The sequence below is a fragment of the Mustelus asterias genome, unplaced genomic scaffold (assembly GCF_964213995.1).
Source record: "Mustelus asterias unplaced genomic scaffold, sMusAst1.hap1.1 HAP1_SCAFFOLD_4557, whole genome shotgun sequence".
Classification (NCBI taxonomy): domain Eukaryota; kingdom Metazoa; phylum Chordata; class Chondrichthyes; order Carcharhiniformes; family Triakidae; genus Mustelus; species Mustelus asterias.
In genome coordinates, this window is record NW_027594500.1 from 1 (window position 1) to 16,346 (window position 16,346).

The window sequence follows — 16,346 nt, forward strand, 5'->3', positions numbered from 1 at the left end:
CCGGGGGCTTGTTGACCCCGCCCCCTTTCCTCCCCCCCCCCTCCTCGGATCGATCATGGCGGCGGTGTCCCGGGTGTCCAGCGGCCGCGAAGTGCACTCGGTGCCCGACATCGGGGAGAGTCTGGGGGCGGTGGGCCGGCAGGGGTGAGAGGAGGGGGGATATGGGGGAGGGGGGGGATATGGGGGAGGGGGGGGATATGGGGGAGGGGGGATATGGGGGAGGGGGGGATATGGGGGAGGGGGGATATGGGGGAGGGGGGGGATATGGGGGAGGGGGGGGATATGGGGGAGGGGGGATATGGGGGAGGAGGGGGAGGGGATATGGGGGGGGGAGGAGAGGGGATATGGGGGAGGGGATATGGGGGGGGGAGGGGAGGGGGGATATGGGGGAGGGGAGGGGGGATATGGGGGAGGGGAGGGGGGATATGGGGGAGGGGAGGGGGGATATGGGGGAGGGGAGGGGGGATATGGGGGAGGAGAGGGGGGATATGGGGGAGGGGAGGGGGGATATGGGGGAGGAGAGGGGATATGGGGGAGGGGATATGGGGGGGGGAGGGGAGGGGGGATATGGGGGAGGGGGGATATGGGGGGGGGATATGGGGAGGGGATATGGGGGAGGGGAGGGGGGATATGGGGAGGGGGGATATGGGGGAGGGAGGGAGGGATATGGAGGAGGGGGGGATATGGGAAGAGGGGATATGGGGCCAGGGAGGGGGGATATCGACGGTTGGGGATGAGGGGGAGGGGGGATATAGACGGTTGGGGATTTGGGGGAAGGGGGGATATAGATGGTTGGGGATGAGGGGGTTGGAGGAGGGGGGATATAGATGGTTGGGGATGAGGGGGTTGGAGGAGGGGGGATATAGATGGTTGGGGATGAGGGGGTTGGAGGAGGGGGGATATAGACGGTTGGGGAGGAGGGGGGAATATAGACGGTTGGGGGAAGGGGGGATATAGACGGTTGGGGATGAGGGGGTTGGAGGAGGGGGGATATAGACGGTTGGGGATTTGGGGGAAGGGGGGATATAGATGGTTGGGGATGAGGGGGTTGGAGGAGGGGGGATATAGACGGTTGGGGAGGAGGGGGGAATATAGACGGTTGGGGGAAGGGGGGATATAGACGGTTGGGGATGAGGGGGTTGGAGGAGGGGGGATATAGACGGTTGGGGATTTGGGGGAAGGGGGGATATAGACGGTTGGGGATGAGGGGGTTGGAGGAGGGGGGATATAGACAGTTGGGGATTTGGGGGAAGGGGGGATATAGATGGTTGGGGATGAGAGGGTTGGAGGAGGGGGGATATAGATGGTTGGGGATGAGGGGGTTGGAGGAGGGGGGATATAGATGGTTGGGGATGAGGGGGTTGGAGGAGGGGGGATATAGATGGTTGGGGAGGAGGGGGGATATAGACGGTTGGGGGGGAGGGGGGAATATAGACGGTTGGGGGAAGGGGGGGATATAGACGGTTGGGGATGAGGGGGTTGGAGGAGGGGGGATATAGACGGTTGGGGATAAGGGAGTTGGAGGAGGGGGGATAAAGACGGTTGGGGATGAGGGGGTTTGGTGGAGGGGGGATATAGACAGTTGGGGGTTGGGGAGGGGGATATAGACGGTTGGGGGTGAGGGGGTTGGAGGAGGGGGGATACAGACGGTTGGGGATGAGGGGGTTTGGTGGAGGGGGGATATAGACAGTTGGGGAGGGGGGATATAGACGGTTGGGGGTGAGGGGGTTGGAGGAGGGGGGATATAAACGGTTGGGGGTGAGGGGGTTGGAGGAGGGGTTGGGGGAAGGGGGGATATAGACGGTTGGGCTGAGCGGGTTGGAGGAGGGGTTGGGGGAAGGGGGGATATAGACGGTTGGGGAGGGGGGATATAGATGGTTGGGGATGAGGGGGAGGGGGGATATAGACGGTTGGGGATGAGGGGGTTGGGGTGGGGGGATATAGACGGTTGGGGATGAGGGGGTTGGAGGAGGGGGGATATAGACAGTTGGGGATGTGGGGCAGGGGGGATATAGACGGTTGGGGGTGAGGGGGTTGGAGGAGGGGGGGGATACAGACGGTTGGGGATGAGGGGGTTGGAGGAGGGGTTGGGAAGGGGGGATATAGACGGTTGGGGATGAGGGGGTTGGGAAGGGGGGATATAGACGGTTGGGGAGGAGGGGGGATACAGACGGTTGGGGAGGGGGGATATAGACGGTTGGGGGTGAGGGGGTTGGGGGAGGGGGGATATAGACGGTTGGGGATGAGGGGGTTGGGGAGGGGGGATATAGACGGTTGGGGATTTGGGGGAGGGGGGATATAGACGGTTGGGGATGAGGGGGTTGGAGGAGGGGTTGGGAAGGGGGGATATAGACGGTTGGGGATGAGGGGGTTGGGAAGGGGGGATATGGACGGTTGGGGGTGAGGGGGTTGGAGGAGGGGGGATACAGACGGTTGGGGAGGGGGGATATAGACGGTTGGGGATGAGGGGGTTGGGAAGGGGGGATATAGATGGTTGGGGATGTTGGGGGAGAGGGGATATATGGGGATGTGGTGGGGGATATGTGGGATGAGTGAGTGGGAAGGGAAGAGAGAAGGAGGCAGGGAATGGGGGAGGGACTGGGAGTGGGGCAGTGGAGGGAGGGAGGAGTGAGGAAGGGAGGGGTTGAGTGGGGAGGTAGGGAATGAGGGAGAGGAGGGATCGAGAGATGAGGGAGGGAGAGGAGGGAATGGTTTGATGAATTATTGTCGCATATATCAGCATACATTAAAAGTATTGTTTCCTGCGCGCTGTACAGACAAAGCATACCGTTCATAGAGAAGGAAAGGAGAGAGTGCAGAATGTAGTGTTACAGTCATAGCTAGGGTGTAGAGAAAGATCAACTTAGTGCGAGGTCGGTCCATTCAAAAGTCTGACAGCAGCAGCAGGGAAGAAGCTGTTCTTGAGTCGGTCGGTGACGTGACCTCAGACTTTTGTATCTTTTCCCCCGATGGAAGGTGGAAGAGAGAATGTCCGGGGTGCGTGGCGGGGGGTCCTTGATTATGCCGGCTGCTTTTCCCCGAGGCAGCGGGAAGTGTAGACAGAGTCAATGGATGGGAGGCTGGTTTGCGTGATGGATTGGGCTACATTCACGACCCTTTTGTAGTTCCTTGCGGTCTTGGGCAGAGCAGGAGCCCCAGACCGAGCTGTGATACAACCAGAAAGAATGCTTTCTATGGGGCATCTGTAAAAGTTGGTGAGAGTCGTAGCGGACATGCCAAATTTCCTTAGTCTCCTGGGAAAGTAGAGGCGTTGGTGGGGCTTTCTTAACTATAGTGTCGGCATGGGGGGGACCAGGACAGGTTGTTGGTGATCTGGACACCTCAACACTTGAAGCTCTCTCGACCCTTTCTCCTTGGTCCCCGTTGATGTAGACAGGGGCATGTTCTCCTTTACGCTTCCTGAAGTCGATGACAATCTCCTTCGTTTTGTTGACGTTGAGGGAGAGATTATTGTTGCCGCACCAGTTCACCAGACTCTCTATCTCATTCCTGTTCTCTGTCTCGTCATTGTTTGAGATCCGACCCACTACGGTGGTGTCGTCAGCAAACTTGGAAATCGAGTTGGAGGGGAATTTGGCCGCACAGTCGGAGGTGTATAAGGAGTATAGTGAGGGGGCTGAGAACACAGCCTTGTGGGGCACCGGTGTTGAGGATGATCGTGGAGGAGGTGTTTTTGCCTATCCTCACTGATTGTGGTCTGTGGGTTAGGAAGTCCAGGATCCAGTCGCAGAGGGAGGAGCCCAGGCCCAGGCCACGGAGTTTGGAGATGAATCTCGGAGGAATAATGGTGTTGAAGGCTGAGCTGTAGGAGTCTGGCAGAGGTGTCCAAGTTATCTAGGTGTTCCAGGGGTTGATGCAGAGCCAGGGAGATGGCATCTGCTGTGGACCTGTTGTGGCGATGGGCGAACTGTGGTGGATCCAGGTAATCTGGGAGACCAGAGGGGAGACGGAGGGGGGAGAGGATGATAGAGGGAGGGAAAAGAACAAGGAAAATTACAGCACAGGAACAGGCCCTTCGGCCCCTCCAAGCCTGCACCGACCATGCTGCCCCGACTGAACTAAAACCCCCTCCCCTTCCGGGGACCGTATCCCTCCATTCCCATCCTATTCATGTATTTGTCCAGACGCCCCTTAAAACTCACTATCGTATCCGCTTCCACTCCCTCCCCCGGCAGCGAGTTCCAGGCACCCACCACCCTCTGTGTAAAAAAACTTGCCTCGTACATCTCCTTTAAACCTTGCCCCTCGCACCTTAAACCTGTGCCCCCGAGTAATTGACTCTTCCACCCTGGGGAAAAAGCTTCTGACTATCCACTCTGTCCATGCCTCTCATAATCTTGTAGACTTCTATCAGGTCTCCCCTCAACCTCCGTCGTTCCAGTGAGAACAAACCAAGTTTCTCCAACCTCTCCTCATAGCTAATGCCCTCCATACCAGGCAACATCCTGGTAAATCTTTTCTGTACCCTCTCCAAAGCCTCCACATCCTTCTGGTAGTGTGGCGACCAGAATTGAACACTATATTCCAAGTGCGGCCTAACTAAGGTTCTATAAAGCTGCAACATGACTTGCCAATTTTTAAACTCAATGCCCCGGCCGATGAAGGCAAGCATGCCGTATGCCTTCTTGACTACCTTCTCCACCTGCGTTGCCACTTTCAGTGACCTGTGTACCTGTACACCCAGATCCCTCTGCCTATCAATACTCTTCAGGGTTCTGCCATTTACTGTATATTTCCTATCTGTATTAGACCTTCCAGAATGCATTACCTCACATTTGTCCGGATTGAACTCCATCTGCCACCTCTCCGCCCAAGTCTCCAACCGATCTATATCCTGCTGTATCCTCTGATGGTCCTCATCGCTGTCCGCAAATCCACCAACCTTTGTGTCGACCGCAAACTTGCTCATCAAACCAGTTACATTTTCCTCCAAATCATTTATATATGAGGGGGTTAACATGGGGGAAGGTCAGGATGGTGACGGAGGGTCAAGGGGAGGAGAGGGTGTTGATGGAAGAGTGTTCCAGGGTTGAGTGTAGGGCCTGGGAGATGGTGTCTGCTGTGGACCTGTGGTGGATCCAGGCAATTGCCTAAGCCGGACGAATTATTGCTCTCTCTGTTGTGAGGGTTTATTTATTACCCTAATCGGGGGTATTACCCCAGTTGGGGGTACTTATTCCCCGCTGTTTATCTGGGAGAGGGGGGTTTTAATTGTAAATGCTCTGTGCTCTCTCTCACTCCCTCTTTCTCTCTGTCTCTCTCTCTCAGCTTTGACTTCCTCTGCATGCCGATTTTCAATCCCCGATTCAAGCGGGAATTCACCGATACTCCGGCCAAAGATCGCCCGGGGGCTTTGACCCGTTCCGACCTGCTTCTGTCCGGTCGAGGTAACTCCCACTCGACGCCTCCGGATACCTCCAACCCGATGTTCTGTTTTTCATTTGATTTATTATTGTCACGTGTATCGGGATACAGTGAAAAGTATTGTTTCCTTGCGCGCTATACAGACAAAGCATACCGTTCATAGAGAAGGAAAGGAGAGGGTGCAGAATGTAGTGTTACAGTCATAGCTAGGGGTGTAGAGAAAGATTAACTCAGTGCGAGGTAGGTCCATTCAAAAGTCTGACGGCAGCAGGGAAGAAGCTGTTCTTGAGTCGGTCGGTACGTGACCTCAGACTTTTGTATCTTTTTCCCCCGACAGAAGAAGGTGGAAGAGAGAATGTCCGGGGTGTGTGGGGGGGTTCTTAATTATGCTGGCTGCTTTTCCCCGAGGCAGCGGGAAGTGTAGACAGAGTCAATGGATGGGAGGCTGGTGATGGATTGGGCTACATTCACAACCCTTTTGTAGTTCGTTGCGGTCTTGGGCAGAGCAGGAGCCCCAGACCAAGCTGTGATACAACCAGAAAGAATGCTTTCTATGGGGCATCTGTAAAAGTTGGTGAGAGTCGTAGCTGACATGCCAAATTTCCTTAGTCTTCTGAGAAAGTAGGAAAAGAATTTAGCATGGCCAATCCCCTTAACCCGCACATCTTTCAGACTGTGGGAGGAAACCAGAGCACCCGGAGGAAACCCACGCAGACACGGGGAGAACGTGCAGACTCCGCACAGACAGTGACCCAAGCCGGGAATCAAACCTGGGTCCCTGGCGCTGTGAGGCAGCAGTGTTACCCACTGTGCCAACATCACACCCCCATATACCTACCGCAGAGGGAAGATCACGGCCTAGTGCTATTATCGCCAGACTATCGATCCAGAAACTCAGCTAATGTTCTGGGGGGTCCCGGGTTCGAATCCCGCCACGGCAGATGGTGGAATTTGAATTCAATTAAAAAATATCTGGGATGAAGAATCTACTGATGACCCATTGTCGATTAGAACATAGAAAAACTACAGCACAAACAGGCCCTTCGGCCCACAAGTTGCGCCGGTCATGTCCCTACCTACCTAGGCTTATATATAGGCTTACCTACAACCCTCCATCCTATTAAGTCCCATGTACTCATCCAGAAGTCTCTTAAAAGACCCTATTGAGTTTGCCTCCACCACCACTGATGGCAGCCGATTCCACTCGCCCACCACCCTCTGTGTGAAAAACTTCCCCCTAACATCTCCCCAGTACCTACCCCCCAGCACCTTAAACCTGTGTCCTCTCGTAGCAGCCATTTCCACCCTGGGAAAAAGCCTCTGAGAGTCCACCCGATCTATGCCTCTCAACATCTTGTACACCTCTATTAGGTCTCCTCTCATCCTACGTCTCTCCAAGGAGAAAAGACCGAGCTCCCTCAGCCTATCCTCATAAGGCATGCCACTCAATCCAGGCAACATCCTTGTAAATCTCCTCTGCACCCTTTCAATCTTTTCCACATCCTTCCTGTAATGAGGCGACCAGAACTGAGCACAGTACTCCAAGTGGGGTCTGACGAGGGTCTTATATAGCTGCATCATTATCCCCGGACTCCTAAACTCAATCCCTCGATTGATAAAGGCCAGCACACCATACGCCTTCTTAACCACCTCCTCCACCTGCGGGGCCGATTTTAGAGTCCTATGGACCCGGACCCCAAGGTCCTTCTGATCCTCTACAGTACTAAGAGTCTTTCCCTTTGTATTGTACTCCTTCATCCCATTTGACTGTCGGAAAAACCCATCTGGTTCACTGATATCCTTTAGGGAAGGAAATCTGCCGTCCTTACCCCGGTCTGGCCGACATGTGACTCCAGAGCCACAGCAATGGGGTTGACTTCATTTGCCCTCCAAGGGCAACTAGGGATGGGCAATGAATGCTGGGCCCAGCCAATGATACCCATAAAGAACAAAGAAAATTCCAGCACAGGAACAGGCCCTTCGGCCCTCCAAGCCTGCACCGGCCATGCTGCCCCCGACTGAACTAAAACCCCCTACCCTTCCGGGGACCGTATCCCTCCATTCCCATCCTATTCATGTATTTGTCCAGACGCCCCTTAAAACTCACTACCGTATCCGCTTCCACTCCCTCCCCCGGCAGCGAGTTCCAGGCACCCACCACCCTCTGTGTAAAAAAACTTGCCTCGTACATCTCCTTTAAACCTTGCCCCTCGCACCTTAAACCTGTGCCCCCCTAGTAATTGACTCTTCCACCCTGGGGGAAAAAGCTTCTGACTATCCACTCTGTCCATGCCCCTCATAATCTTGTAGACTTCTATCAGGTCGCCCCCTCAACCTCCGTCGCTCCAGTGAGAACAAACCAAGTTTCTCCAACCTCTCCTCATAGCTAATGCCCTCCATACCAGGCAACATCCTGGTAAATCTTTTCTGCACCCTCTCCAAAGCCTCCACATCCTTCTGGTAGTGTGGCGACCAGAATTGAACACTATATTCCAAGTGCGGCCTAACTAAGGTTCTATAAAGCTGCAACATGACTTGCCAATTTTTAAACTCAATGCCCGGCCGATGAAGGCAAGCATGCCGTCTGCCTTCTTGACTACCTTCTCCACCTGCGTTGCCACTTTCAGTGACTTGTGTACCTGTACACCCAGATCCCTCTGCCTATCAATACTCCTAAGGGTTCTGCCATTTACTGTATATTTCCTATCTGTATTAGACCTTCCAAAATACATTACCTCACATTTGTCCGGATTAAACTCCATCTGCCACCTCTCCTCCCAAGTCTCCAACTGATCTATATCCTGCTGTATTCTCTGATGGTCCTCATCGCTATCCGCAAATCCACCAACCTTTGTGTCGTCCGCAAACTTACTCATCAATCCAGTTACATTTTCCTCCAAATCATTTATATATATTACAAACAGCAAAGGTCCCAGCACTGATCCCTGAGGAACACCACTTGTCCAATGTCCTAATAAAGTAAGAAATCCGTTGCCACTCCCTCAGCCATTGTCCGCTCAGTTTGTCTCTCTCTCCCTTCCAGACTGGAACACACTGATAGTGGGAAAACTGTCACCATGGATACAGCCAGACTCTGAGGATGACCAAATACGGAAAAACTCTGAGGAGGTGAGGGAGCGCCGCACTGTGGGAGGGTCAGTGCTGAGGGAGCGCCGCACTGTGGGAGGGTCAGTGCTGAGGGAGGGCCGCACTGTGGGAGGGTCAGTGCTGAGGGAGCGCCGCACTGTGGGAGGGTCAGTGCTGAGGGAGCGCCGCACTGTGGGAGGGTCAGTGCTGAGGGAGCGCCGCACTGTGGGAGGGTCGGTGCTGAGGGAGCGCCGCACTGTGGGAGGGTCAGTGCTGAGGGAGGGCCGCACTGTGGGAGGGTCAGTGCTGAGGGAGCGCCGCACTGTGGGAGGGTCAGTGCTGAGGGAGCGCCGCACTGTGGGGAGGGTCAGTGCTGAGGGAGCGCCGTACTGTGGGAGGGTCAGTGCTGAGGGAGCGCCGCACTGTGGGAGGGTCAGTGCTGAGGGAGCGCCGCACTGTGGGAGGGTCAGTGCTGAGGGAGCGCCGCACTGTGGGAGGGTCAGTGCTGAGGGAGCGCCGCACTGTGGGAGGGTCAGTGCTGAGGGAGCGCCGCACTGTGGGAGGGTCAGTGCTGAGGGAGCGCCGCACTGTGGGAGGCTCAGTGCTGAGGGAGCGCCGCACTGTGGGAGGGTCAGTGCTGAGGGAGCGCCGCACTGTGGGAGGGTCGGTGCTGAGGGAGCGCCGCACTGTGGGGAGGGTCAGTGCTGAGGGAGCGCCGCACTGTGGTAGGGTCAGTGCTGAGGGAGCGCCGCACTGTGGGGAGGGTCAGTGCTGAGGGAGCGCCGTACTGTGGGAGGGTCAGTGCTGAGGGAGCGCCGCACTGTGGGAGGGTCAGTGCTGAGGGAGCGCCGCACTGTGGGAGGGTCGGTGCTGAGGGAGCGCCGCACTGTGGGAGGGTCGGTGCTGAGGGAGCGCCGCACTGTGGGAGGGTCAGTGCTGAGGGAGCGCCGCACTGTGGGAGGTTCAGTGCTGAGGGAGCGCCGCACTGTGGGAGGGTCAGTGCTGAGGGAGCGCCGCACTGTGGGAGGGTGAGTGCTGAGGGAGCGCCGCACTGTGGGAGGGTCAGTGCTGAGGGAGCACCGCACTGTGGGAGGGTCGGTGCTGAGGGAGCGCCGCACTGTGGGAGGGTCAGTGCTGAGGGAGCGCCGCACTGTGGGAGGGTCAGTGCTGAGGGAGCGCCGCACTGTGGGAGGGTCGGTGCTGAGGGAGCGCCGCACTGTGGGAGGGTCAGTGCTGAGGGAGCGCCGCACTGTGGGAGGGTCAGTGCTGAGGGAGCGCCGCACTGTGGGAGGGTCAGTGCTGAGGGAGCGCCGCACTGTGGGAGGGTCAGTGCTGAGGGAGCGCCGCGCTGTGGGAGGGTCAGTGCTGAGGTTGATGCTGAGTTGCCCCCAGTTTAACCCGTTGCTGCTACTTCCCACAGGCTCTGCTGCAGGAACTGAATTTCGCTGCCTACCTCGGTGTCCCAGCATTCCTCATCCCTGTCCGTCAGAGCAACAACAGCAACCTGGCCAGGATGTTACTGAACCACCTCCTCACTGGACATCACTCCACAGTCGTGAGTATCTCACCCCGAGCTGTATCTGTCCTGGGAGTGTTTGATGGGGACAGTGTAGAGGGAGCTTTACTCTGTATCTAACCCCGTGCTGTACCTGTCCTGGGAGTGTTTGATCGGGACGGTGTAGAGGGAGCTTTACTCTGTATCTAACCCCGTGCTGTACCTGTCCTGGGATTGTTTGATGGGGACAGTGTAGAGGGAGCTTTACTCTGTATCTAACCCCGTGCTGTACCTGTCCTGGGAGTGTTTGATGGGGGACAGTGTAGAGGGAGCTTTACTCTGTATCTAACCCCGTGCTGTACCTGTCCTGGGAGTGTTTGATGGGGGACAGTGTAGAGGGAGCTTTACTCTGTATCTAACCCCGTGCTGTACCTGTCCTGGGAGTGTTTGACGGGGACAGTGTAGAGGGAGCTTTACTCTGTATCTAACCCCGTGCTGTACCTGTCCTGGGAGTGTTTGATGGGGACAGTGTAGAGGGAGCTTTACTCTGTATCTAACCCGTGCTGTACCTGTCCAGGGAGTGTTTGATGGGGGACAGTGTAGAGGGAGCTTTACTCTGTATCGAACCCGTGCTGTACCTGTCCTGGGAGCGTTTGATGGGGGACAGTGTAGAGGGAGCTTTACTCTGTATCTAACCCGTGCTGTACCTGTCCTGGGAGTGTTTGATGGGGGACAGTGTAGAGGGAGCTTTACTCTGTATCTAACCCCGTGCTGTACCTGTCCTGGGAGTGTTTGATGGGGACAGTGTAGAGGGAGCTTTACTCTGTATCTAACCCCGTGCTGTACCTGTCCTGGGAGTGTTTGATGGGGGACAGTGTAGAGGGAGCTTTACTCTGTATCTAACCCCGTGCTGTACCTGTCCTGGGAGTGTTTGATGGGGACAGTGTAGAGGGAGCTTTACTCCGTGTCTAACCCCGTGCTGTACCTGTCCTGGGAGTGTTTGGTGGGGGACAGTGTAGAGGGAGCTTTACTCTGTATCTAACCCCGTGCTGTATCTGTCCTGGGAGTGTTTGATGGGGGACAGTGTAGAGGGAGCTTTACTCTGTATCTAACCCCGTGCTGTACCTGTCCTGGGAGTGTTTGATGGGGACAGTGTAGAGGGAGCTTTACTCTGTATCTAACCCGTGCTGTTCCTGTCCTGGGAGTGTTTGATGGGGGACAGTGTAGAGGGAGCTTTACTCTGTATCTAACCCGTGCTGTACCTGTCCTGGGAGTGTTTGATGGGGGACAGTGTAGAGGGAGCTTTACTCTGTATCTAACCCCGTGCTGTACCTGTCCTGGGAGTGTTTGATGGGGGACAGTGCAGAGGGAGCTTTACTCTGTATCTAACCCCGTGCTGTACCTGTCCTGGGAGTGTTTGATGGGGACAGTGTAGAGGGAGCTTTACTCTGTATCTAACCCCGTGCTGTACCTGTCCTGGGAGTGTTTGATGGGGGACAGTGTAGAGGGAGCTTTACTCTGTATCTAACCCCGTGCTGTACCAGTCCTGGGAGTTTTTGATGGGGGGACAGTGTAGAGGGAGCTTTACTCTGTACGTAACCCCGTGCTGTACCTGTCCTGGGAGTGTTTGATGGGGACAGTGTAGAGGGAGCTTTACTCTGTATCTAACCCCGTGCTGTACCTGTCCTGGGAGTGTTTGATGGGGAACAGTGTAGAGGGAGCTTTACTCTGTATCGAACCCCGTGCAGTACCTGTCCTGGGAGTGTTTGATGGGGGACAGTGTAGAGGGAGCTTTACTCTGTATCGAACCCCGTGCTGTACCTGTCCTGGGAGTGTTTGATGGGGGACAGTGTGGAAGGAGCTTTACTCTGTATCTAACCCCGTGCTGTACCTGTCCTGGGAGTGTTTGATGGGGACAGTGTAACTTTACTCTGTTGTTAATCTCTGTCTGTGTCCCGTCTCGGGTTTGTTTGGAGTTGAGGGGTCTGTGTTCGATGTGAGGTTCACCCTGACTCCCCTGGTCCTGTTCCCGACAGTTTTTGGATCCGGGTCCCGTTAATCTCCCTGGAGGACCTGCGGGACGATATCGTGGTGAATGACCCAGTCCAGCGCTCCGAGGACTGCGCTGAGGAAGAGAAAACCTGGCTCTGGTAACTCCCTCCCTCACCCCCTCACCCCCTCCCCTCCCCCCCTCCCCTCCCTCCAACCCCCCTCGCCCTCCCTCCGGCCCCCTTCGCCCCCCCTCGCCCTCCCTCCGCCCCCCTCGCCCTCCCTCCGGCCCCCCTCACCCCCTCCCCTCCCCCCCTCCCCTCCCTCGAACCCCCCTCGCCCTCCCTCCGGCCCGCTTCGCCCCCCCTCGCCCTCCCTCCGCCCCCCTCGCCCTCCCTCCGGCCCCCCTCGCCCTCCCTCCGGCCCCCCTCGCCCTCCCTCCGGCCCCCCTCGCCCTCCCTCCGGTCCCCCTCGCCCTCCCTCCGGTCCCCTCGCCCTCCCTCCGGTCCCCTCGCCCTCCCTCCGGTCCCCTCGCCCTCCCTCCGGTCCCCTCGCCCTCCCTCCGGTCCCCTCGCCCTCCCTCCGGTCCCCTCGCCCTCCCTCCGGTCCCCTCGCCCTCCCTCCGGTCCCCTCGCCCTCCCTCCGGTCCCCTCGCCCTCCCTCCGGCCCCCCTCGCCCTCCCTCCGGCCCCCCTCGCCCTCCCTCCGGCCCCCCTCGCCCTCCCTCCGGCCCCCCTCGCCCTCCCTCCGGCCCGCCTCGCCCCCCTCGCCCTCCCTCCGGCCCCCCTCGCCCTCCCACCGGCCCCCCTCGCCCTCCCTCCGGCCCCCCTCGCCCTCCCTCCGGCCCCCCTCGCCCTCCCTCCGGCCCCCCTCGCCCTCCCTCCGGCCCCCCTCGCCCTCCCTCCGGCCCCCCTCGCCCTCCCTCCGGCCCCCCTCGCCCTCCCTCCGGCCCCCCTCGCCCTCCCTCCGGCCCCCCTCGCCCTCCCTCCGGCCCCCCTCGCCCTCCCTCCGGCCCCCCTCGCCCTCCCTCCGGCCCCCCTCGCCCTCCCTCCGGCCCCCCTCGCCCTCCCTCCGGCCCCCCTCGCCCTCCCTCCGGCCCCCCTCGCCCTCCCTCCGGCCCCCCTCGCCCTCCCTCCGGCCCCCCTCGCCCTCCCTCCGGCCCCCCTCGCCCTCCCTCCGGCCCCCCTCGCCCTCCCTCCGGCCCCCCTCGCCCTCCCTCCGGCCCCCCTCGCCCTCCCTCCGGCCCCCCTCGCCCTCCCTCCGGCCCCCCTCGCCCTCCCTCCGGCCCCCCTCGCCCTCCCTCCGGCCCCCCTCGCCCTCCCTCCGGCCCCCCTCGCCCTCCCTCCGGCCCCCCTCGCCCTCCCTCCGGCCCCCCTCGCCCTCCCTCCGGCCCCCCTCGCCCTCCCTCCGGCCCCCCTCGCCCTCCCTCCGGCCCCCCTCGCCCTCCCTCCGGCCCCCCTCGCCCTCCCTCCGGCCCCCCTCGCCCTCCCTCCGGCCCCCTCGCCCTCCCTCCGGCCCCCCTCGCCCTCCCTCCGGCCCCCCTCGCCCTCCCTCCGGCCCCCCTCGCCCTCCCTCCGGCCCCCCTCGCCCTCCCTCCGGCCCCCCTCGCCCTCCCTCCGGCCCCCCTCGCCCTCCCTCCGGCCCCCCTCGCCCTCCCTCCGGCCCCCTCGCCCTCCCTCCGGCCCCCCTCGCCCTCCCTCCGGCCCCCCTCGCCCTCCCTCCGGCCCCCCTCGCCCTCCCTCCGGCCCCCCTCGCCCTCCCTCCGGCCCCCCTCGCCCTCCCTCCGGCCCCCCTCGCCCTCCCTCCGGCCCCCCTCGCCCTCCCTCCGGCCCCCCTCGCCCTCCCTCCGTCCCCCCTCGCCCTCCCTCCGGCCCCCCTCGCCCTCCCTCCGGCCCCCCTCGCCCTCCCTCCGGCCCCCCTCGCCCTCCCTCCGCCCTCCCTCCGCCCTCCCTCCGCCCTCCCTCCGCCCTCCCTCCGCCCTCCCTCCGCCCTCCCTCCGCCCTCCCTCCGCCCTCCCTCCGCCCTCCCTCCGCCCTCCCTCCGCCCTCCCTCCGCCCTCCCTCCGCCCTCCCTCCGCCCTCCCTCCGCCCTCCCTCCGCCCTCCCTCCGCCCTCCCTCCGCCCTCCCTCCGCCCTCCCTCCGCCCTCCCCTCCGCCCTCCCTCCGCCCTCCCTCCGCCCTCCCTCCGCCCTCCCTCCGCCCTCCCTCCGCCCTCCCTCCGCCCTCCCTCCGCCCTCCCTCCGCCCGCCCCTCGCCCTCCCTCCGCCCGCCCCTCGCCCTCCCTCCGCCCGCCCCTCGCCCTCCCTCCGCCCGCCCCTCGCCCTCCCTCCGCTCGCCCTCCCTCCGCCCGCCCCTCGCCCTCCCTCCGCCCGCCCCTCGCCCTCCCTCCGCCCGCCCCTCGCCCTCCCTCCGCCCGCCCCTCGCCCTCCCTCCGCCCGCCCCTCGCCCTCCCTCCGCCCGCCCCTCGCCCTCCCTCCGCCCGCCCCTCGCCCTCCCTCCGCCCGCCCCTCGCCCTCCCTCCGCCCGCCCCTCGCCCTCCCTCCGCCCGCCCCTCGCCCTCCCTCCGCCCGCCCCTCGCCCTCCCTCCGCCCGCCCCTCGCCCTCCCCCACAGTTTGGATCGTCACTCTCTCTCTCTCTCTCTCTCAGGTGGCATCACTTTCGCTCTCTGTGTGATTATAACAAGCGTATCGCTCTTGGTGAGTCCCGTCAAGGGTCTGAATATTATCTCTATAACTCCCTAAACCCCCTCCCTATCGCTGTAACCTCCTCCAACCCCCTACACCCCTCCCTATCGCTGTAACCTCCTCCAGCCCCCTACACCCCCTCCCTATCTCTGTAACCTCCTCCAACCCCCTACACCCCTCCCTATCTCTGTAACCTCCTCCAGCCCCCTACACCCCTCCCTATCTCTGTAACCTCCTCCAGCCCCCTACACCCCTCCCGATCTCTGTAACCTCCTCCAGCCCCTACACCCCCTCTCTATCTCTGTAACCTCCTCCAGCCCCCTACACCCCTCCCTCTCTCTGTAACCTCCTCCAGTCCCTACACCCCCTCCCTATCTCTGTAACCTCCTCCAGCCCCCTACAACCCTCCCTATCTCTGTAACCTCCTCCAGCTCCCTACACCCCTCCCTATCTCTGTAACCTCCTCCAGCCCCCTACACACCCTCCCTATCTCTGTAACCTCCTCCAGCCCCGACAACCCCTCCCGATCTCTGTAACCTCCTCCAGCCCCGACAACCACTGTCGCTAACCACCAGATACCTGGGGGACACCCACCACCTGGAGGCTCCCCCTCCGAGTCACTCACCATCCCCGACTTGGAAATATATCGGCCGTTCCTTCACTGCGGCTGGGGTCGCAATCCCAGAACTCCCTCCCTAACTGCGCCGTGGGTGGACCCACTCTGCACGGGACGGTGGTGGGTTCAAGATGGCGGCTCTCCTCCTGGAGGGGGCAGTTCGGAATGGGTACTAAATGTTGGGTCTCGCCAGCAACGCCGACATCCCATAAATGAAAACAAATTCCTACTGGGGGGGTAAATCAGAACTAGGAGCAGGAGTCGGCCATCTGGCCCCTCGAGCCTGCTCCGCCATTCAATAAGATCATGGCTGATCTTTTCGTGGACTCAGCTCCACTTACCCGCCCGCTCACCATAACCCTTAATTCCTTCACTGTTCAAAAATCTATCTATCCTTGCCTTAAAAACATTCAATGAGGAAGCCTCAACTGGGCAGGGAATTCCACAGATTCACAACCCTTTGTGTGAAGAAGTTCCTCCTCAACTCAGTCCCAAATCTGTTCCCCCTTATTTTGAGGCCATGCCCCCGAGTTCTAGTTTCACCCGCCAGTGGAAACAACCTCCCTGCTTCTATCTTATCTATTCCCTTCATAATGTTATATCTTTCTATAAGATCTCCCCTCATTCTTCTGAATTCCAATGAGTATAGCCCCAGTCTACTCAGTCCCTCCTCATAAGCCAACCCTCTCAACTCCGGAATCAACCGAGTGAATCTCCTCTGCACCCCTCCAGTGCCAGTATATCCTTTCTCAAGTAAGGAGACCAAAACTGTACACAGTAACTCCAGGTGTGGCCTCACCAGCACCTTATACAGCTGCAACATAACCTCGCTGTTTTTAACTCCATCCCTCTAGCAATGAAGGACACAATTGGTCAGAGAGTTTTACAGCATGGAAACAGGCCCTTCGGCCCAACCTGTTCATGCTGCCCTTTTTTTTTTAAACCCCTAAGCTAATCCCAATATCCCTCTATACCCATCGTACCCATGTAACTGCCTAAACACTTTTTAAAAGACAAAATTGTACCCGCCTCTACTACTGCCTCTGGCAGCTTGTTCCAGACACTTGCCACCCTCTGTGTGAAAAAATTGC

General features: G+C 59.8%; 1 protein-coding gene across 1 annotated transcript; it reads left to right on the forward strand.

Moving 5' to 3' along the window:
* Nucleotides 1-6: 6 nt before the first annotated feature.
* On the forward strand, nucleotides 7-14,651 carry LOC144491147 (protein arginine N-methyltransferase 5-like; the record flags this gene model as incomplete). The annotated part of the gene is made up of 6 exons (XM_078208823.1): nucleotides 7-144; nucleotides 5,290-5,408; nucleotides 8,429-8,514; nucleotides 9,893-10,027; nucleotides 12,005-12,117; nucleotides 14,602-14,651. Coding segments are annotated over exons 1-6 (592 nt in total), but the record flags the coding sequence as incomplete, so codon positions are not given.
* Nucleotides 14,652-16,346: the final 1,695 nt, after the last annotated feature.